Raw genomic sequence first — 22,803 nt, forward strand, 5'->3', positions numbered from 1 at the left:
TAAGCTGGAAGAGTTCTTAACAGATGATGAACGGCTCAAAAAAATCAGAGCGAAAGAAATTTGATGACCCAGAAGGTGAACCAACAGAGCCTGAGGGGCTGGATAGGGACTCGAGTGAACATGAGGAAGGGGAAGTCGGACTTGAAGCCGGCTTAGTAGCGAGGGCGACTAGACAACAAAAAAAAAAGAGAAAACAACAAACAGAAACTAAGGATTGGTAAATTTAATTATGGCCACTCAATTAAAGATACTATCATTAAATGTAAATGGACTTAATTCCCCACAGAAAAGAAAACGAGTTTTCTTACAACTCAATAAATTCAAGGCAGATATCATATGCCTTCAAGAAACTCACATAAAACAAAAAGATGTAGCGCTGCTTCAAAATAAAAGGCTTGGTATGGCAATAATTTCCTCTGAGAAAAATAAGAAAAAAAGAGGCTTGGTGACGTACGTTAAAGAAGACATTCAGGCGCAACTTGTCTTTGAAGCGGATGATGCAAGATACCAAGGTATTCAAATCTCTAAAGGTCAACAAAATTTCTTGCTTATAAATATATACGCACCTAATACCAAACAGCAAAATTTTTACAAGGAACTACAACGGATGGTTAACAATCAAAAGTTGGATAATATGTGCATAATCGGAGATTTTAATGCCGTGACCTGTTCAAAGTTAGACAAAAGCTATGGCAAGGATGGAACAAAGCAAGGTTCTTTTACATGTAAAACTCTCCCAGACGCGTTTTTCCGGATAGCAGATGAACATGTGTTAGTGGATGTCTGGCGCACCCTAAACCCAAATAAGAAAGATTTTACTTTTTTTCCAAACAGACATTGCTCTTGGTCCCGGATTGACATGTGCTGGGTTTCAGCCCCATTGATGAGAGTGGTAGAAGAGGCTGAAATCCACCCCAGAACAGTGGTAGACCACAGCCCACTTATGATTTATATCAAGGGAGAAAGGAAAAGACAAGGCTGGAGAATGAACCCCAGATTAACAGACAATAAGAAATTTGTGAAATATATTGAAGAAATGAAAAAAAATTTTCGTTGGAATATACGGAAAGAAACATCAATTAAGACGGTGTGGGAAACAAGCAAAGCTTTCTTTAGAGGTTTGGTAATAAATTTCAACGCACAAAAGAAACGCGAAGAAAGCAAAAAGCTTAGTGAAATGATGGAAGTAATAAAAGATAAAGAAAAACAGATGAAAGAAAACTCTAAGATACAGGAAATAAAGGATGAGATAAAAACTCTTCAGCATAAGATTCATGTTTTTTTTTCTGGAAGAGATGGAGAAAAAGATACGTTTCACCAAACAATATTTTTTTGAAAACGCCAACAAACCAGGAAGGTGGCTCGCACATAAAATTAGGAAAGAGCGAGATAATAAAACGATTAAAATTTTAAAAGACAGTAAGGGAAATTATAATCATACTCAAAAAGGAATGAAAGCGATAATAAAGGACTACTACACGCAACTGTATGAACCAAGAGAGCTGGACAAAATACAACAGGAAGAATACATGATGAAAAAATCACTGCCATAACTAACTGAAGAACAGAGAGAAGGACTGAATGGTCCGATAACGATGTATGAAATTGAAGAAGTCTGGAGCAATCTGAAGAAAAACAAAGCAGCGGGTCCAGACGGTATTCCAGCGGAATATTATATCACGTTCAAAGAGACCTTAATTAGTCATTTTAAAAATGTTCTTGAAGAAGTTTGGTTTAAAGCAGATATTCTGGATTCCTGGAAGTCGGCAAACATAACACTCATCACGAAAACATCTCAAGGGTTAGATGAGGTCAGGAACTACAGGCCAATCTCATTACTTAATGTTGACTATAAAATCTACTCAGCTATTTTGGCCAACAGATTAAAAAAGGTATTAATTAAGCTAATACATACAGATCAAACTGGGTTTTTGCCAAAACGACACATGAGCTCCAATTTAAGAACAATATTAAATGTTTTAGAGTATTATGAAATTAGTAGGAAGAAAAAATTGGCATTTTTTTTTTGGACGCTGAGAAGGCTTTTGATAATTTGGACTGGAATTTTATGTTTTGTCAGTTACAAACGATGAATTTTGGAGTTAATTTTATTCAAAACGTGAAAGCCATCTATAAAGATCAAAAAGCCAAAGTAATTGTGAACGGAGACTTATCAGATGAAATACAGTTAAGAAAAGGCACCAGACGGGGCTGCCCGCTTTCCCCGTTACTTTTTGTGTTATCATTAGAAATTTTACTGGAGTCCATAAGAAACAACATCAAAATTAAAGGTTTAGAGGTTAGAGATCAAAAATACAAAGTGTTGGCATATGCCGATGACGTAGTTTTAATTATACAAGATCCAGTAGATACAATTGAGGAAGTTTTGAAAGAGTTAAATGAATATGGGCAAGTCGCAGGTCTAAAGGTAAATTATAAAAAATCTAAGATCGTAACCAAAAACATCTCCACGCAGGATACACAGGTTATTGAAAAAAGATCAGGTTTTCAGAGGGAAACTAAGGTAAGATATTTGGGGATAGTGCTAAGTAATAAATGCAGTAACATCTATGAGCTCAATTATGAGCCACTCTTAAAAGAACTTGAAGCTAAGCTAAAGAAATGGCGTAACTTGCAGCTATCTTTCATGGGCAGAATTGCTCTGACTAAAATGTATATCCTACCTAAGGTGTTATTTTTATTTCAAATGGTGTACTTCGCAGCCAGAAAAATTTTTATGGTTAAGTTAGAGAAACTGATTAGATCCTTTATCTGGTTAGATAAGAAACCAAGAATTAAATGGAAAATTTTAATGGACTCAAAGGAAAACGGAGGTTTAGGTCTACCAGATTGGGAAAACTATCATTTGGCATGTGGTGTGGTCTGCTTGCAAGATTGGATAGGCCTTGAAAACAAAAGAATATTAACCTTGGAAGGTTTCGACCTCCAAAATGGGTGGCACTTCAACTTATGGTATGCAGACAGAGCACAGAAATACTTTGTCAACCACTTGGTTCGTAAGGGGATTTATAATGTTTGGCAGAAACTCAAAAAGAAAATATATAATAAAGTCCCGAGATGGATATCGCCTAGCGAAGCCGCAATTCAACCACAGCTAAGGGATCACTCAAAGTTAGTCAGATACCAGGATCTACTGGATGGAAAGGATAGAATATATGGGAAAGAAGAATTGGAGGTGAAAGGTATAAAGCTAGACTGGTGGACCATGACCCTAGTATTGGCCAAATTTAATAAGGATAAACTGATAGGGTTTACCAACCCCAACTTTGACTTTGATAAAATTTTAGTAAATAAGGTGGATAAAGTTATTAAGAAAACATATAATTATATAATGCAGATGAAATTGGAGGATGAAGTCGTTAAAGACGTGATGCTGAAGTGGTCTAAGAACTTGATGGAAAATATTGATCTGGAAACATGGTCTCGTTTTTGGAAATTGAACTATAAAATCATTAAGCCGTATAATTTTAGAGAAAACTTTTTAAAGTTATTTCATAGATGGCACATCACCCCTGTCCAATTAAATAAGATTAATGTGTCCACTCCGCCAAACTGTTGGAAATGCGGGACAAAGATTGGTTCATTCTTCCACCTATGGTGGACTTGCAAATTGGCAAAGAAATTTTGGGTTAAAGTTTATGAGATGCTGAAAGTAATGCTAAATATAAACTGGCAGTTTAAACCCGCAATTATGCTATTGTCCTTAGTAAGGAAGGAAGTCCCGCAGGAGGATGAATATTTGACAATATATGTTTTAACAGCAGCTAGAATTGTTTATGCCAGGCATTGGAGACAAAAAGAATCTCCTGAATTAGGTGGTATTTCAGCTATTCACAGACTAGATATGAGGAGAGCTCTTACATCGAGGAGAGCAGCTATGATAAGGAAAGCAGCTACATAGAGGAAAGTACCTATAGGGAGCAGACCACATATGTGCAGCAGCCCCCCCCCCCCTTTGTGAGCGTGCTGGGTCCTTCGTGAGCGTGCTTGGAATGGGCCCTTCGTGAGCGTGCTGGGTCCGCCAACACGGTTCATTATTTACATATTACATATGAAGAGACCATCCATGAACAGCAAAGCAGCTACACTGAGCGTAGCTATAGGGAGCACAGCACGTACAGGCAGCAGCCCCCCCCCCCTAGTTACCCAGTCCTGTGCATTAACAGTGAACCCAATTGAACTTCTAAATCTGTACTAGTTGGGGTTTCAGAAAGCAGAACTTTCAGGTAAAAACATGGTATTTTTGGGATTGAATCACCTGCTTCAGGTGGGTCCTGTTTATTTTTTGCAGTTTAGGTTTTTTCCAGTTTGCTTAGCTGACTTGCCAACCTAACAGTGCCCCTCCTGTTTATGGTTTTATATTGTATCTAATTGGGCATTTTACAAATAGGCCGCAGTCTGCCAAAATACTTAGTCCTCAAGAGAAAAAATGTATTTGGGGAGATCTGATAAAAATGCCCCTGTTTGAACTTGGTCATAGTATAGTATGAAGAGGTTGATCTGTAGGAATAGCCATGGATCACAGGAAAACACGGCAATGTAAAGGAAGGCTGAAATGGTTAGTTCGCAGGTGGTTTCCAGTTTTGGATGTTTTGCATATGTGGCAATCAATGTTCCCTCTAAGTTGCAGGTTCTTGTGAGCAAAAATGAGGGAGAAAACAGGAACAAGGTTGAGACTTTTATTAGATCTTTTGGATCCCTAGCATTTTGCTAAATGCTTTGTCAAGGGATCTTATATAAAAATTTATCTCACTCCCACCTTGAATTAAGTCACCCAATTTAGTGAAACGCATTAGGATCTAGAAGAACTAATACAACTCTCAACCCTGCACCTTGCTCCTTTTGTCTCCTTACTTGTTGGCACAGTCTTATCTTTTTCATAGCAACACCAAGGTCACATTTGTCCTCAGCTCCTCCCCAGGAGCCTTACCTGTGCAGCCACCATAAAACTGCGCACAACAGCGCAAAGAGCAGAGTGCTTGGTCCGGCCTAAGGTGCAACTGCAGAGAACGTGAGAAATCAAAAGGGCGGCTGCGTCGGAGGCAGAAGGGCCCCGGATCCGTCCTTGAAGACGCTCCAGTCGCAGGGCAGGGCAAAGGTTGTTCTGCTTTGAACTAGAGGCGTTCCAAGGGCTCCGATTCAGCTCCATGGAGCCAGCTTTAGCCTCTGCCACATGCTGTCCCCCGGGGTGGGATTCTAGCAGGAGCTCCTTTGCATATTAGGCCACACACCCCCGGATGTAGCCAATCCTCCAAGAGCTGATGAGGCTCTTTTTTGTAAGCTCTCGGAGGATTGGCTACATTAGGGGGGGGTGTGGCCGAATAGGCAAAGGAGCTTCCTGCTAGAATCCCACCCCTGCCTTTTCCCGTGCAAGGAGACTCGTTTTTAGCATGGTGCAAACAGCTTTCCAGACCTATTCAGGAACATCTCCCCTGCAGGGCAGAGAAGGCAAGTGGCAAAAGAAGCTGGGATGCCCAGCTCGAGAGAGGGGAGGGGAATGAGAGCGCTGGGCCCCAAAGTCCACCCAGAGGCCAACAACTCGCAAACGAGAATCTCCCAAGTCTGTGGTCGTATCGGAATGTCACAAACAGCGATGGAAGAACGGCGTTCCAAGGTCTTCGGGGTTCTCGCCAGATCACGGACAATTTAGCTAAGACGCAATTTCCTAGCATCTATTTCGAAGAGGGCCTCACCCATCAAGGGTTCCTCAGGCAGGTCAATTCCACTGCGGGGGTCAAAAAACTGCCTTAGAGCCCCCTACACAAAACCTAGAGCTTCCTTCCTTTCTACAGCAACGTTCAATGCACGGATACAGATCAAAACCACACCCAAACTGCTCCCTCGGTTGGTCCCGAAGACCAAAGACTAAGACTGGGACATGCCCACCACCAGCCCGGAAGCTCTTCACAAGAGAAGGCTATGCCGGAGTACAGGAAACCAGCAGCCGTCCGCTGAGCCAAGGAGAGAAAGGCAGGCAGACAGATAAAAATACACAAAGTCTTCCGCTGTGGGGCTTCAAAGCCAGGCGGGAGGTTGCTGCTACAGAAGCCAAGCTGTTAGGAAGCACAGAGAGTAAGAATAAGCAGGGGTGGAATTCTAGCAGGAGCTCCTTTGCATAGTAGGCCATGCCCCCCGATGTGGCCAATCCTCCAAAAGCTTACAAAAAAAGAGCCTTGCAAACCCCTGGAGGATTGGCTACATCGGGGGGAGGCGTGGCCTAATATGCAAAGGAGCACCCCGAAAATAAGTTATCCTTCAACACTTCCGGTAGAAAAAGGCACCCGGGAAGAGAGGCTAGCCACGTGCCTGCAGTTCCCTGCATGCAGCACTGAGGTGGCCGTCCTTCATTTTCCAGAAATTGTAAATAGAAACAAAAACACACACACACACGGGGGTGCAAAGGTGACCGAGCTGCAGGCTTCCCACCCCGGCCACGTCCGGCCAGCCTGCAGAATCACTGTCTGATCCCCTGCCAACCCAGGGGAGCCAAACGGCACAGGATCAAGTGGAGTTTGGGACTCCGTTTCTCCCCACCCTTTGCGGGGTCGGAAATGGGGAGCGACGAGCCAACACTGAACACTAAGAAGGGAGCGACCCAGTGCTCAAAGGCAGGTGACACAAAGAAGCCGCAGGAACGAACACTGCAGCCGCTTTGGAAGGCTCACACAAGCCTGGAGGGGAATGCGGCTACGGCACGTTCCTTTGGACAGGAACCTCCACACACACACACCCCACCTGCTCCTGAAACTCTTCTCGGCTCTAAAACTAGTTTGTCACATTTTGAGAGGGGGGTGGCTGCTGTCCAAGGGGCCCAGCCTTCAAGAGCCGCTCAATGCTGGGGCGCCTCCCCCCCCCCAAAAAAACCCTCAGTGCTTATTTCAGAAACCCCTTTTGGCTGCTTTGGACAAAGCATTTTTAGAATATTACAGGTGAAACCACATCTAAGAGGCCTCCGGGTAGCACCAGTGAATGCGGGAGGAGGGAGGACTGCGGGATTCCGCCCCCCCCCCTTGAGCGGCAGAAGGGGAGGTTATTTTCCGTTGTTGCACTTAAACAGAGAAGTCCAGGCTGCGGCCACCGGCTCTGCCCACCGTCCCACCTGCCAAGACACGGATCTCTGCGCAACGTAGTGACAAAGCCCCGCTTCCAAACTCCCCCTCCTGGACGAGCCAGGGGAATCCAACACAACCGTTTCAAGCGCCCCTAGGAGGCGTATCACGCGGAAGGGTGTTCCCCCAAACTGTTGCGTCTCTCAGTTCTCTTCGGGAGGGAGGACAACCCCCCCTCGCCGGTACGTCTGACCAGCCGCTGAAGAGCAACGTGGGAAGGCGAAGGGGGGGGGGGTCGCTACAACTTCTCCGCTCCAGCGGCGGGGGGCACGGCTCGCTGCCGCAGTGTGTCGGGCAGCGGGGTGGGGGGCTCTTGCTGCCCCGGCTCAGCCACGGAAACGTCTCCGTCGCTGGGCTCTTCTCCAAACTGCTTCCACGGCTCCACAGACTCCGGCAACTTTCCTGAAAGAAAAGGAAGACAGACAGCCTTCACTGCTGGGAAGCCAACCTGATCTAAGCCCCCAAGGCCCGGGTGTTTTGGGACTGGGACACATCTGGATCTATCGGAACAGCATCAACCCCCACGGGTGTTCTCAGGCAAATCTGCCAACCCTCCCGCCCCAGACGAGGTTTTATTGTACTCTCTCTTGGTTAAGGAGTGGGCCGTTTTGCCAGCCGAAATAAAAGTCAAGATGCAGACAGGATTTCTCAGCTGAACACCAACCCCTTAAGGACCTCAGAAGAGCACTGCTGGATCAGACCAGTGACGGTCCATCCAGTCCAGCCTCCTGTCTCACACAGTGGGCAGCCAGTTCCTCTGGAGGGCCCAACAACAGGACAGAGAGGCCAAGGCCTTCAGAAGAACATCGGAAGAGTCCTGCTGGGTCAGACCACTGGTCCATCTAGTCCAGCCTCCTGTCTCACACAGGGGCCAACCAGTTCCTCTGGAGGGCCAACAACAGGACAGAGAGGCCGAGGCCTTCATAAGAACATCAGAAGAGCCCTGCTGGATCAGACCAGGGAGGGTCCATCTAGTCCAGCATCCTCCCACAGTGGCCGGCCAGCTCCTCTAGAGGGCCAACAGCAGGGCAGAGAGACTGAGGCCTTCATAAAAATATCAGAAGAGCCCTGCTGGGTCGGACCAGTGAGGGTCCATCTAGTCCAGCCTCCTGTCTCACACAGCAGTCAACCAGTTCTTCTGGAGGGCCAACAACAGGGCATAGAGGCTGAGATCTTCATAAGAACCTCGGAAGAGCCCTGCTGGGTCGGACCAGTGAGGGTTCATCTAGCCCAGCCTCCTGTCTCACACGGCAGTCAACCAGTTCCTCTGGAGGGCCAACAACAGGGCAGAGAGGCCGAGATCTTCATAAGAACCTCAGAAGAGCCCTGCTGGGTCGGACCAGTGAGGGTCCATCTAGTCCAGCCTCCTGTCTCACACGGCAGTCAACCAGTTCCTCTGCAGGGCCAACCACAGGGCAGAGAGGCCAAGGCCTTCCCCTGAGAAGAACATCAGAAGAGCCCTGCTGGATGAGACCAGTGAGGGTCCATCTAGTCCAGCCTCCTGTCTCACACAGTGGCCAGCCAGTTCCTCTGGAGGGCCAACCACAGGGCAGAGAGTCTGAGGCCTTCCCCTGATGTGGCCTCCTGGCTCTGGGATCCAGAGGATTAGTGCCTCTGAATGTGGAGGTTCCCCTCAGCTCCCAGGGCTAGTAGACATTAACAGAACTATCCTCCATGTATCTATCTAATCCCCCCTTTAACACTCTTTATTCCTGTGGGCAGCGCCTCGTTTTAATCACTCTCTGTGTAAAGCGGCATTTCGTTTTTTCCTTCCTAAAGCTACTGCCTGTCAGCTTCATTGTCATCCAGACCAAACTGCATTCCAATTTATTACACTATTTTTCATTTGTTCCTTTGTATCCGTTTACACCAGGGGTGGGGAATGTCCGGCCCGAGGGCCGTTTATGGCCCTCGAGATCACTTGGGGAATGCCAGCTACCACCGGTTCAATTTGCACTTGATTATCCCAGAGGGTGTGGCCTAATATGTTAATGAGTGTGCGACCTAATAGGCTAATATTAGGGGATGTGGTCTAATATGCTAATGAGTTCCTGCTGGGCTTTTTCTACCAAAAAAGTCCTGGACCTATGCATTTGCCTAGGGTGGCGGCCGTGTGTGTGTGTGTGTGCGCGCGCGCCAGATTAGGCTCTCCCCACATGACTTCAAATAGCAAAACAATTATTTACATTAATTTTGCCGGTCTGAATCATTCTCCCTCGGCGGAGCACTGTTTTTTTAAGTTGATCATTTTGTATGGCCCAGCGAATGATGTTATAAATATCCAACTGGCCCATGGCAGAAGGGAGGTTCCCCACCCTGGTTTACACTCTTAACCCACCAGCTACATGTATTTCAGCTCACTGTACCCTATCCCCTTGTCTGAAGCAGTATGCATGCATATGAAAGCTTACGTTCCGAATAAAACTTTGTTAGTCTTAGAGGTGCACTTGACTCCTACTTTGTTCTCTCTACCCTGTGCATAATTTTATAAACCTCTTATCATGTCCGTCTTTAGTTGCCTCTTCTCTAAACTGAAATGTCTAGATATAGGGAAGGTGCTCCCAACCCCCCCCCCCCCAATCCTCTGCCCTTTTCCCAAGCAAAGGGGCTTAAGACTGCTACAGACCTCTTTACCCATGTCATTCCAACAAACCTGCACAGTGGGCCAAAGTCAATACTGCCGAAGGGGCCCTGAAAGACAGAGGCTGCTGCTATCCGTTGAGGTAACGGCGCAGAGAGAATCCAAACCATGGATGCTCAACTTCTACAAAATTTATAACACGAGATGTATGGGGAAGCAGATGTTTCGAGCCATGCGGATGATAAGCGACAAGGAGTTCTACAAGATGACTGAAGGCTTAAGTAGCCCTAAGGTGGGGTAGATGGAAGAACTTCTGATGATGGAACTGGATATGACTACTGGATAGGAACACACCAGAAATGTGAATGCAGATTCCTCCCCCCCAAAAGAAATAGTGAGAGAGACAGAAAGAGAGAGAGGGAGGGAGGAATCATAGTGTTGGAAGGGACCTCCAGGGTCATCTAGTCCAACCCCCTGCACAATGCAGGAAACTCACAAACACCTCCCCCTAAATTCACAGGATCTTCATTGCTGTCAGATGGCCATCTAGCCTCTGTTTCAAAACCTCCAAGGAAGGAAGGAAGGAGGGAGGGAGAGAGAGAGAAAGAGAGAGAGAGAGAGAAAGAGAGAGAGAAAGAGAGAGAGAAAAAAGAGAGAGAAAGAGAGAGAGAAAGAAAGCAAGAGAGAAAGCAAGAGAGAAAGCAAGAAAGCAAGAGAGAAGCAAGAGAAAGCAAGAAAGAGAAGAAGAAAGAAAGCAAAGAAAGAAGAAGAAAGAAAGAAAGCAAGAAAGAAAGAAAGAAAGAAAGAAAGAGAAAGAGAAGAAAGAAAGAGAAAGAAAGAAAAGAAAGAAAGAAAAGGAAAAAACGAAAAGAAATAAAATAAAAAAGAAACAAGAGAAAGAAACGAAGAATCTGATGTCAATTCTTGGTAGTATTTTGAACATGCTTCCCAAGTTCAGAGGCTGACTTTGTTCCCACTTCTGCACTATAAAAACCCGAGAGGGACACGTGTGCTTACTGTGACAGGGGTACGGAGGTGGTCTGGTCCTTTTGGAGGGGCAGAGACAGTCAGCCAGAAACACCATGACCTGAGGAGAGAAAGCAGAGCCGGCCTTCCTTGCAGCAGAGCACAGAAGCGAAGCCCTTCCTCCTGCCGCCTTCCCTCTGCCCACACGCGGGGTGACTCACCAGCCCCAGCACCAGCGCTGAGAACAAAGTGGCCAAGGCAAAGATGGCGTAGGATCCCCAGGCTGGAATGCCGAGGTTTTCCGTGAAGTAGTTGTGGCAGTGCTACAAGACAGGAAAGCACGCGGGTGTGAAGCCGCCTTCTGCTGAATCAGACACCCCCGAGACAGCCAGGGCCATCTACTCTGACCGGCAGCGGCTCTCTCCAGGATCTCAGGCTGAGGTCTTCCCCACCAGCTCCTGCTCCCTCCCAGGGGCTTTTAACCGGAGATGCTGCCGGTGGGGAGTGAAGCGGGGACCTTCTGCATGGGGAGCCCCGGAACCCCCAAGCAGAGGAGAGCAGTCACTCCAGGAAGGTCTGCGGAGACATGGGGAGGAGGGTGAGACGCGGCACGTACCCGGATCCACATGGACAGCTGGAAGAGCGCCGACATGCTGCTCATCCTGTAACAGAGAGGAAACCGTAGCAGAAAACCCCCTGACTTGAATCCGGCATCAACAAAAACCCCAAATAGAAGAAGATGAAGATATTGGATTTATATCCTGCCCTCCACTCCGAATCTCAGAGCGGTCACAATCGGCTTTTACCTCCCACCCCCCACAACAGACACCCTGGGAGGTCGGTGGAGCTGAGAGGGCTTTCCCAGAAGCTGCCCTTTCAAGGACAATTCCTAAGATAGCTCTAGCAGACTCAAGGCCATTCCAGCAGCTGCAAGTGGAGTGGGGAATCCAACCTGGTTCTCCCAGATAAGAGAGCTATGGCTGACCCAAGGCCATTCCAGCAGGTGCAAGTGGAGGAGTGGGGAATCAAACCCAGTTCTCCCAGATAAGAGAGCTCTGGCTGACCCAAGGCCATTCCGGCAGGTGCAAGTGGAGGAGTGGGGAATCAAACCCGGTTCTCCCAGATAAGAGAGCTCTGGCTGACCCAAGGCCATTCCAGCAGGTGCAAGTGGAGGAGTGGGGAATCAAACCCGGTTCTCCCAGATAAGAGAGCTACCGCTGACCCAAGGCCATTCCAGCAGCTGCAAGCGGAGGAGTGGGGAATCAAACCCGGCTCTCCCAGATAAGAGTCCGCACCCTTAACCCCGACACTAAACTGGCAAGCCGCGAGGTATAGAAGGAATGGAACACTCTGAATTCATGGTACTTGGGGGGCAACAGTGGGGGTGCTTCTGGAGTTCTGGCCCCACGGGTGGACCTCCTGATGGCCCCTGGGTTTTGGCCACTGTGTGACAGACAGCCTTTCTCTCTCGCTCATGCACACACACAGGTGGCCCATCGACTAGGTAGCCATAGGCAGCTGCCTAGGGCGTGGGTCAGGGGGCTCTGGACTGATATCACTCAGGAGGAAAGGAGGCGGGAAGAGGGATCCATGGCACCCCACCCCCCACTGCTCCCACGTGCAAAGCTGGAGGGGGGGAGAATGCGTATGACAGCACAGAAAGAAGAAGAATTGTAGATTTATACCCCACCCTTCTCTCTGAATCAGAGACTCAGAGCGGCTTGCAACCTCCTTTATCTTCTCCCCCCCCCCCCGACGCAACAGACACCCTGTGAGGTGGGTGGGGCTGAGAGGGCTCTCGCAGCAGCTGCCCTTTCAAGGACAACTCTGCCAGAGCTATGGCTGACCCAAGGCCATTCCAGGAGGTGTAAGTGGACGAGTGGGGATTCAAATCGGGTTCTCCCAGGTAAGAGTCCGCACACTTCACCACGACACCCAATTGGGTGATATCAATCCAGTGCCCCCTGACCCACGCCCTAGACAGCTGCCTAGAGAGAGAGAAAGGCTGCCTGTCACACAGTGGCGAAAACCCAGAGGCCACCTGGCTGCCGTCACATCGCTTCTGGAAGGCGGAGCAGAGCTGGCAACGCGCAGCCTCTCTATGCCGCTGCACACGCCCTTGCTGCCTCCCAGCTTTGCCCACAAGGGCGGCCAGGAGGGGGGAGCTAGGGTGTCAGATGGCCGCCCCTGCGCACACCCAGGAACCCTGAAAGGGTCTGAAAGGCAGGCTAGACCAGAAAGGTTGAGAACAAGAAAAAAAAAAAGAGGGGAGGGGGAGAATAAAAAGGAAAAGGAAAGGTCCCCTGTGCGAGCACCAGCTGTTTCTGACTCTGGGGTGACGTTGTTTTCACAACGTTTTCACGGCAGACTTTTGACGGGGTGGTTTGCCATTGCCTTCCCCAGTCAGCTACGCTTTCCCCCCAGCAAGCTGGATACTCATTTGACCGACCTTGGAAGGATGGAAGGCGGAGTCAACCTGGAGACGGTTACCTGAACCCAGCTTTCCACCAGGGATCGAACTCAGGTCATGAGCATAGCTTAAGACTGCAGTAAAGGTAGTCCCCTGTGCAAGCACCAGTCGTTTCCGACTCTGGGGTGACGTTGCTTTCACAACGTTTTCACGGCAGACTTTTGACGGGGTGGTTTGCCATTGCCTTCCCCAGTCTTTTACACTTTCCCCCCAGCAAGCTGGGAACTCATTTTACCGACCTCGGAAGGAGGGAAGGCTGAGTCAACCTTGGGCCGGCTACCTGGACCAGCTTCCGCCGGGATCCAACTCAGGTCGTGAGCAGAGGGCTCCGACTGCAGTACTGCAGCTTTACCGCTCTGCGCCACGGGGCTCTGGGGGAGAACAGTATGATGCAATATATGCATAAAGCCAACAATGCATAACACCAACTCGATTATGCCGTTTGTATTACTATACGCCTCTTCCGCAAGTCTGAGCTAATGCGACGGGCAAACAAGGACAAAACAGGAAACAATTCTTTTTTGCATCTGCTTAGTCTGCCTGTCGTAACTGGTTCTTGTCATTTCTGCTGTTCTTTACGGCGTGAGTAAGACATGACTGCGCTGCCCATAAGCCAGTAAAACGCTGGGCGTTTTGCATGGTGAGCTACCTTATCTTATCTACGCATTTGCTTCCTCTTTTTGTTGACCTACTACTGGTGTTATGCTTTGCGCAGATAACAGAATCAGTTTGTTTATGCATTTAGAACAATTAACACGAGGAATTCACTGCCGCAGGAAGTGGTGGAGGCTATAAGCATAGACAGCTTCAAGAGAGGACTGGAGAAACATACGGGGCAGAGGTCACTGAATGCTTATTAGCCATGAGGTACAGAAGGAATTCCGTAGGGCATGCAAAACCGCCCTCTTCTGGCTAGCCTTCCAAGATGGAACTTGGAATAAACATCACGCCATCATTGTTATAACTGAGATAGTAGCACTATAAGATTATATTTTTTAGATTGTTTTTAGATTATTTAAATATTTAATTGTTAATTGTATTATCTTGTTTTATTGTTTTAACATGGCTTTTGCCATGTCCATGAGCCTGCCTCGGTGGGGTATAAATAAAATTTATTATTATTATTATTATAAGGAATGGGACACTGTCTGGGACAGTGATGCTCTGTATTCTTGGTGCTTGGGGGGCCACAGTGGGAGGGCTTCTGGAGTTCTGGCCCCACTGGTGGACCTCCTGATTAGAGATGGGAAGGCCCAGAAAAAAACTGGAAAAATTCGGAAAAAAACCCAGTTTTTTTCCGAAGCCTCCCCCCCCCCCCCGAAAAATTGAAAATGTTGAAAAAAGGAAAATAAATTGCTTATGGAACGTTTTATTTTAACACGATGAATAAAATAGTTTAGACTTCCGGGATCCGTCATCTTGGGTTCAGAGTTGCCTGCGGATGTTCTCCGCAGCAATTCTGATTCTCTTCGTTCGAGGGGTATCGCCAAAGTGATACCCCCAAAGGGCATACCTGTGGTATATAGTTTATCTGAGCTTCTAGGATTGTAGTTTTAAATAACCTCCAAGCTTCCCCAAGGGTTTTGACTGTATTTACCTTTCCTTTCAGTTTCCTCTTCACCTGCCTCCTCATATCCGAGAATTTACCCCTTTTAAAGTTAAACGTGGTTGCGGCGGTCTTTTGGGGCAACTCCCTATTTATACAAATGGTGAAATCAATAACGTTATGGTCACTGCTCCCAAGCGGGGCGATCACTTTTACATCTCTCACCAAGTCTTGGGCATTACTTAGGACCAAATCCAGGATCGCCCCGCCCCTGGTAGGTTCTGAGACCATCTGCTCCATAGAACAGTTATTGAGAGCGTCTAGAAACTCAGTCTCTTTCTCTCGACCAGAACACATATTGACCCAATCAATCTGCAGGTAGTTAAATTAGAGCAATTCCTCAGTGGAACAGGAGAAGTGGTGGGCTCTCCTTCCTTGGAGGTTGTTCAACAGAGGCTAGAGGGCCATCTGACAGCAATGAAGATACTGTGAATTTAGGGGGAGGTTTTTGTGGATTTCCTGCATTGTGCAGGGGGTTGGACTAGATGACCCTGGAGGTCCCTTCCAACTCCAGGATTCTTTGGGAGGTGGTGGGCTCTCCTTCCTTGGAGGTTTTGAAACAGAGGCTAGATGGCCATCTGACAGCAATGAGGATCCTGTGAATTTAGGGGGAGGTATTTGTGGGTTTCCTGCATTATGCAGGGGGTTGGACTAGATGACCCTGGAGGTCCCTTTCAACTATGATTCTAGGACACGGACATTCACACCCCCAAATAGCAGGTTGAGTTTTGAATCTCCGGATCGCTTCAGGACACCAAGCATGGCCCAGACTATTAAGGTTTTCAAAATACTGTGGCTGCTATACATCACACGCAGCCAATGTTCCCTCTAAGCTGAGTTAGCGTGAGCTAGCTCACAGATTTTCAGCCTCCAGCTCACACATTTTTGTCTTGGCTCAGGAAGGATGGCCCCAGAGCACACTAATTGATGCAGGAGCTCAGAACTTTAATGCAAAGTAGAATTTTTGCTCACAAGACTCTGCAGCTTAGAGGGAACATTGCACACAGCATACCCTATAATGGTAGGGAGCTGGCCCCAAACTGACCCCTTGAGGGTTTGCGGATGGGGGATTAAAAACATGAGCTTCCTCCCTCTAGAAAATGAGGGGATTCACCTCAAGGACTCTAGCTTAGGTATATTGCTCGACCTTTAAATAAGCCTATCGGTGAAGACTTGAGGCCTTTGTTGGCACTTACAGGAATGAAGACGGGCCAAGCCAAGAAGAAACAGGCTCAATCGACTTCCATTCTTGGTCACTGATGAAGTTGATGAAGTCTGTTTTAGTCCGCGGACCCTGGTACCGCCTGAACTCTCCATCTTTGCAGCTGCTCAAAAGAAGAGCCACCCGTCAGTCGTTTTTGACCCCTGGTACTCTACCTGTCAATCTCAAGCAGTTAAAGATCCCCAGATGTTTTGTTTGTGTGCTTTACAGCAAACAGAAAGAACAATTAAACATCAGCTCTCCTGACTCCACAGTTATTGTCCAACCCCCAAGCCCCTCTCCCCCTCAACTGCAGCAGAAAGAACTGGATTCAGTTTCCACATGCTGGTCACATATATATAAAAAGGTAAAGGCAGTCCCCTGTGCAAGCACCAGTTGTTTCCAACGCTGGGGTGACGTCCCATCACAATGTTTTCATGACAGACTTTTTGTTATGAGGTGGTTTGCCACTGCCTTCCCCAGTAATCTACACTTCCCTCCCCTTCCCCAGCAAGCTGGGTACTCCTTTTACCGACCTCGGAAGGATGGAAGGCTGAGTCAACCTTGAGCTGGCTACCTGAACCCAGCTTCCCCCGGGATTGAACTCAGGTCATGAGCAGAGAGCTGGACTGCAGTACTGCAGCTTTACCACTCTGATACGCACACACAACTTTCTGAGAAGCCAGTTTTAAATCTGAGTTGGCAGGGATGGAAAATAACCAACAAGGCTTACCGCTAAGCAACAGAAGTTCCACCTGAGCAACCAGGACCCGGGGATTTCCCCAGTCCCAATCAGAAGACCCCCCCTCCCCCTCCACTTATAGCATGAAGTACTTACTGGTAGATGGTGGGGAGCGCTGTTATGATAAACCGCCCGCTCAGCCCTGAACAAAGACAGAGAAGCAAAGTCCGTCTGAAAAAGCAGATGTGACTTCAGATAATCTCCCAGGACCACAGATGGGAGCTTTGGGTTTACAGAGGCTTTTCTCCCCCTCGAACCCGACCACAGCACAGGCCGCCCTCTGCAGGAGGTCAGATTGCCCACCCACCTCTTTGCATTTGCAATGCTCACAAAACCAAACTATTGGTAAATTCACGTTTCTCATTGAGACCTGAGATGGACCACACAGTCTTATCCTATGTGAACAACACAGTGTTTCCCCTAAGCTGTGTTAATGCGAGCTAGGCTCTGGCTCACACATTTTTGTTTTAGCCCGGGAAAAATGGCCCCACAGCAAACTAACTGATGCAGGAGCTCACAACTTTAACGCCAGCAGCTCACAAAGTAGAATTTTCGCTCCCAAGACTCCACAGCTGAGAGGGAACACTGGAAAATACTAAGATTATTAGCAGGCCTTGCTCTCCAAACGCTACCTATTTGCTATGCAAGCAATTTTTAGACACATTCACACAAATTTCCATCAGAATATAGCTTGGACTAGAATTCATCATTGTTGGTCTGGTCTTATAAGTGCCACTGGACTGAAACTTTGTTCAGTTTCTAAGCACATGAACCTCTTGCCCAGTGCTGCTGAACCACCCACTAGTCACCTGACTGCTTCATCCTTGATCCAGGACCTTTGTCACAACAGACACGTCCGAAAAACAGGAGGCGAGACTTTTCGGACAGAGGAGAGGAAAGGCAACAAGCGCTTCTACCAGCTTAAGGTTCATAAAACATGAAACTAAGTAATTTGTCTCTTCGCTTTGCTGCATAAACTAAACCTGGCAAATGGCTGGCTACGCTTAAATAGAAGGAGCTGGCACACGGCCCTGCATTATTCCACACGCTTTATATTACCTCAAGGATACTCCCATGGCCTTGGAAAGGCGCCCAGAATTATCAGCCCTACAGTGCTGATGGGGAGCGTGCCTTGCCAAAGCAACTGCCCAGTAAATTCACAGCACAGATGTGATCTGAGCCTGGAGCATCCCAGTTAAGAACATAAGAGAAGCCCTGTTGGATCAGGCCAGTGGCCCCTCCAGTCCAACACTCTGTGTCACATAAGAACATAAGAGAAGCCCTGTTGGATCAGGCCAGTGGCCCCTCCAGTCCAACACTCTGTGTCTCATAAGAACATAAGAGAAGCCATGTTGGATCAGGCCAGTGGCCCCTCCAGTCCAACACTCTGTGTCTCATAAGAACATAAGAGAAGCCCTGTTGGATCAGGCCAGTGGCCCCTCCAGTCCAACACTCTGTGTCACATAAGAACATAAGAGAAGCCATGTTGGATCAGGCCAATGGCCCATCCAGTCCAACACTCTGTGTCACATAAGAACATAAGGGAAGCCACACTGGATCAAGCCAATGGCCCCTCCAGTCCAACACTCTGTGTCACATAAGAACATAAGAGAAGCCACACTGGATCAGGCCAATGGCCCCTCCAGTCCAACACTCTGTGTCTCATAAGAACATAAGAGAAGCCACACTGGATCAGGCCACTGGTCCCTCCTGTCCAACACTCTGTGTCTCATAAGAACATAAGAGAAGCCACACTGGATCAGGCCAGTGGCCCATCCAGTCCAACACTCTGTGTCACATAAGAGAAGCCATGTTGGATCAGGCCAATGGCCCATCCAGTCCAACACTCTGTGTCACTTAAGAACATAAGAGAAGCCATGTTGGATCAGGCCAATGGCCCCTCCAGTCCAACACTCTGTGTCACGTATGAACATAAGAGAAGCCCTGTTGGATCAGGCCAATGGCCCATCCAGTCCAACACTCTGTGTCACATAAGAACATAAGAGAAGCCCTGTTGGATCAGGCCAATGGCCCCTCCAGTCCAACACTCTGTGTCGCATAAGAACATAAGAGAAGCCATGTTGGATCAGGCCAATGGCCCCTCCAGTCCAACACTCTGTGTCACGTAAGAACATAAGAGAAGCCCTGTTGGATCAGGCCAATGGCCCATCCAGTCCAACACTCTGTGTCACATAAGAACATAAGTGAATCCCTGTTGGATCAGGCCAGTGGCCCCTCCAGTCCAACACTCTGTGTCACACAGCGGCCAAAAAACCCAGGTGCCATCAGGAGGTCCATCAGTGGGGCCAGGACACTAGAAGCCCTCCCACTGTGCCCCCGCAAGCACCAAGAATACAGAACATCACTGCCCCAGACATAAGAACATAAGAGAAGCCATGTTGGATCAGGCCAATGGTCCATCCAGTCCAACACTCTGTGTCACACAGTGGCCAATATATGTGTGTGTATATACACATACATACAAATATACACACACACACTGTGGCTAACAGCCACTGATGGACTTCTGCTCCATATTTTTATCCAATCCCCTCTTAAAGCTGGCTATGCTTGTAGCCGCCGCCACCTCCTGTGGCAGCTTACACACAGCCCCCCCCTTCCCGCACTGACTTTCTGTTTATGGAACTTCTGCACACTGCAGAGGATTGTGCATCATGTACCTCACCCACGCACACTGCCGGTGAAGCCCCTGCCTCTCACGGTGGCCACTGTAAACCAAGAACATACCTAATCTGTGCCCTGTGGCTTGAAAGGACAACAACGGCAAATCAGTTCTCTGCCAGAGACAGTCACAGTCCACTGCCAATTTTTTCACTGACGACACCCTGAAATATTCCCAGAGCAGCCGGCCAAGTCTGGAATTGTGTGCCTTCTTGCCCAGGGCAAATGTCAGAGCTGCAGGCCACAGGACAGAGATTCCCCAACTCTTGCACAACATGTTAAAAGCTGTCCACGCTTTTTGCCATTGAACGATCTACCTGGCTGCTCCGTCACATCCACTTTTGCGACGTTAACTTCAAGGTCCTCTCCCCATTCAGCGAAGCTTTCCCATTCGGGCTGTAAATTCTGGCAAGCAGGACACCAAGGAGCATAGCTAGAGAAAGAAGCTGACATCAGCGACGGCCACATGGAAAGCAGAACTTGGTTTTAACCCAAACAGAACCCCAAGAAAACAACACAGGATACTCACGATACGGTTTTCTCCCTTCACAAAAACGCTTCAACGTATGAACCTTGAACATATGAAGCTGCCTTATACTGAATCAGACTCTGGCTCCATCCAAGTCAGTATTGTCTACTCAGACTGGCAGCAGCTCTCCAGGGTCTTAAGCTGAGGTTTTTCACGCCTACTTGCCTGGACCCTTTTTAGTTGGAGATGCCGGGGATTGAACCTTCTGCTTACCCAACAGATGCTCTACCACTGAGCCACTGTCCCTCCCCTAAAGAGAAACAAATTGAACATATGAAGCTGCCCTCTACTGAATCAGGCCCCTCCGGGTCCATCAAAGTCAGTATTGACTACTCAGACTGGAACCGGCTCCCCAGGGTCTCAAGGTGAGATTTCTCACACCTATTTGCCTGGACCCTTTTTAGTTGGAGATGCTGGGATTGAATCTGGGACCTTCTGCTTACGAAGCAGATGCTGTACCACCGAGCCTCCGTCCCTCTCCCTAAAGCCACGCTAACTTTGACTGCATTTTTTAAAGCCTCCAAGCAAGATGTTTCAGGCCCTGTTGTGAACAGTCCTAAACAAGCTGCCTCACCTGGAGAAAGCACAATGTTCTTTCTATGCCCTCTTCCTTACAAACATCAAGACTTCAGGTTTCAGCTTTGGAAGGGTGTCAGTGGGGGAGCAGCGGTGGCTGAGTTGTTGCTTTGCTTCTGTAAAGTTCCACATGTTTGAGGCAACTGGTGTTACAAGCAGCCTTTCCCTGCCTGGAAAGCAGGCACCACCTGCCAGGCCAGAAAGGGCAGCCACAGGACAGAGCACCTTCCTGCAGGCTACAACAAATGCCAGGCTGTCTCTTGCCTTGAGGGCAACTAGGGGCAAGAAATCAGCCTCTGCTTTGTTAGCAGAAGATCCCTACTTCAATCCCCAATATGGTCAGGAAGGACCAAGCATTACATCATGTAACAGACCTCAACCTGGGAGCCTGGAAAGCCACTGCCAAGTCTGAGTAGAATCATAGGGTTGGAAGGGACCTCCAGGGTCCTGTAGTCCAACCCCCTGCACAATGCAGGAAACTCACAAACACCTCCCCCTAATTCACAGGATCCTCATTGCTGTCAGTTGGCCATCTAGCCTCTGTTAAAAAAGCTCCAAGGAAGGAGAGCCCACCACCTCCCCAGGAGGAAGCCTGGAGGAACCGCTCTTAGAATGATAGAATCCTAGAGTTGGAAGGGACCTCCAGGGTCCTCTAGTCCAACCCCCTGCACAATTTTTATTTATTTTTATTTTATTTTATTTATATCCCGCCCTACCCCACCGAAGCGGGCTCAGGGCGGCTTACAACACAAGGATTCTAACATAAAATTCAAATTTTAAATATAATAAGAATATACATAATTAGAAAGTTAAAACATTAAAACAGTGCATCAGTCCAACAGCATACAATCTATAATGTATGGAATGCAGGAAACTCGCAAACGCCTCCCCCTAAATTCACAGGATCCTCATTGCTGTCAGATGGCCATCCAGCCTCTGTTTAAAAACCTCCAAGGAAGGAGAGCCCACCACCTCCTGAGGAAGCCTGTTCCACTGAGGAACTGCTCTAAGTGTCAGGAATCCTAGAGTTGGAAGGGACCTCCAAGGTCATCTAGTCCAACCCCCACACAATGCAGGAAACTCGCAAACGCCTCCCCTTAAATTCACAGGATCTTCATTGCTCTCAGATGGCCATCTAGCCTCTGTTTCAAAACCTCCAAGGAAGGAGAGCCCACCACCTCCTGAGAAAGCCTGTTCCACTGAGGAATCGCTCTAAGGGTCAGGAAGTTCTTTATAATGTTGAGCTGGAAACTCTTCTGATTTAATTTCAACCCACTGGCTCTGGTCTGACCATTCTGGGCCACAGAAAACAATTCCACCCCCTCCTGCGTGCACAATTCATGGAGCTCAGCACAACACGGCGCCAGAGTGCATGGCACAGCGGCTGCTTGCAAAAGGGAGACATGCTGATCTAGGCAGCTCAGAATCAGGTTTGATTCCGGGAGATCCCCAGGCCCCCCCTGGAGGTTGGCACCCCCACGAGCCAGCTTGGTCTCCTCGGCCGGGAGCGGCCCCGAGGCAGAGCCCCCCCCCGTGCCCCTGAGCATGCGCAGAGGGCGACTCACAACTCCACCATCCATTCTCCCTCCAGCAGCTCCCGCCACGTCCCGTCGCTCAGCACCCGCACTTGGCTCCGCCCGGCCACCGTCGCAACCACGAGCAGCAGCCCCAGCGCCGCCGCCGCCCCGCGCACCCCGGCGGCCGCCATCTTTGCCCACTTCCGCCTTCCCCGCCGCCTCTGCGCATGCCCGGAGGGACAGCGGCGCTGCGCATGCCGGGAGAAACGGCTCGGCCAGGGATTGGAGGACGGCTCATAGGCGGCAGCCAATTGCGCCTTCGCCTCTGTCCGCGCGAGCGGGGAGCCTTGCGCTTGCGCTGAAGCGCGCGGGTTGGAGTGTTGCTGGGGCTTCTGCGGAGGGAGGGGCGCAGCAGGCAGAAATTCGTCAGGAGCAGCGGGATCAAGCATTAATTGTGAACGGAGAGGAGGCTGCAATTGGGGCGCTCCGCTGCAGGCCAGTTCAGGGCTGCCAACTCCAATTCAAGAAATATCTGGGGACTTTGGGAGTGGAGCCAGGAGCAAGAGTGTAACAAGCATCATTGAACTCCAAAGGGGGTTCCTACCATCACATTTAAAGGGACTGCACACCTTTTCAATGCCTTCCCTCCACTGGAGAAAATGAAGGATAGGGGAACCTTCTTTGGGGGCTCATAGAATTGGATCCCCTCGTCCAATCTTTTTGAAACTTGGAGGGTATTGTGGGGAGAGGCACTGGATATGTTGCAAATCTGGTGCCTCTACCTCAAAAAACAACCTCCCCAG

At 48.7% G+C, this 22,803-nt stretch overlaps 1 protein-coding gene across 1 annotated transcript; it reads right to left on the reverse strand.

The window, feature by feature from the left end:
• Window positions 1-7,368: 7,368 nt before the first annotated feature.
• On the reverse strand, window positions 7,369-22,228 carry TMX1 (thioredoxin related transmembrane protein 1). Its single transcript, XM_060261268.1, has 8 exons — window positions 22,049-22,228; window positions 19,696-19,811; window positions 16,793-16,838; window positions 15,950-16,078; window positions 11,294-11,339; window positions 10,899-11,000; window positions 10,678-10,798; window positions 7,369-7,532 (listed from the first exon to the last, which is right to left on the reverse strand). The coding sequence occupies exons 1-8, from the start codon at window positions 22,189-22,191 to the stop codon at window positions 7,369-7,371; spliced, it is 867 nt and encodes a 288-aa protein (XP_060117251.1). The 5' UTR covers window positions 22,192-22,228.
• Between the last annotated feature and the right edge of the window lie 575 nt (window positions 22,229-22,803).

Source organism: Heteronotia binoei, chromosome 21, assembly GCF_032191835.1.
Source record: "Heteronotia binoei isolate CCM8104 ecotype False Entrance Well chromosome 21, APGP_CSIRO_Hbin_v1, whole genome shotgun sequence".
Lineage (NCBI taxonomy): Eukaryota > Metazoa > Chordata > Lepidosauria > Squamata > Gekkonidae > Heteronotia > Heteronotia binoei.

Bases quoted from the DNA above. Each gene is read 5' to 3' on its own strand.
- TMX1 (XM_060261268.1), bottom strand. From the start codon at position 22,191: ATGGCGGCCGCCGGGGTGCGCGGGGCGGCGGCGGCGCTGGGGCTGCTG. The intron at 19,812-22,048 runs GTGAGTCGCCCT...TTCTTTCTCTAG, and splicing joins GGAGAATGGATGGTGGAGTT to CTATGCTCCTTGGTGTCCTG. The intron at 11,340-15,949 runs GTAAGTGCCAAC...TCTCTGTTACAG, and splicing joins CTTGGCCCGTCTTCATTCCT to GATGAGCAGCATGTCGGCGC.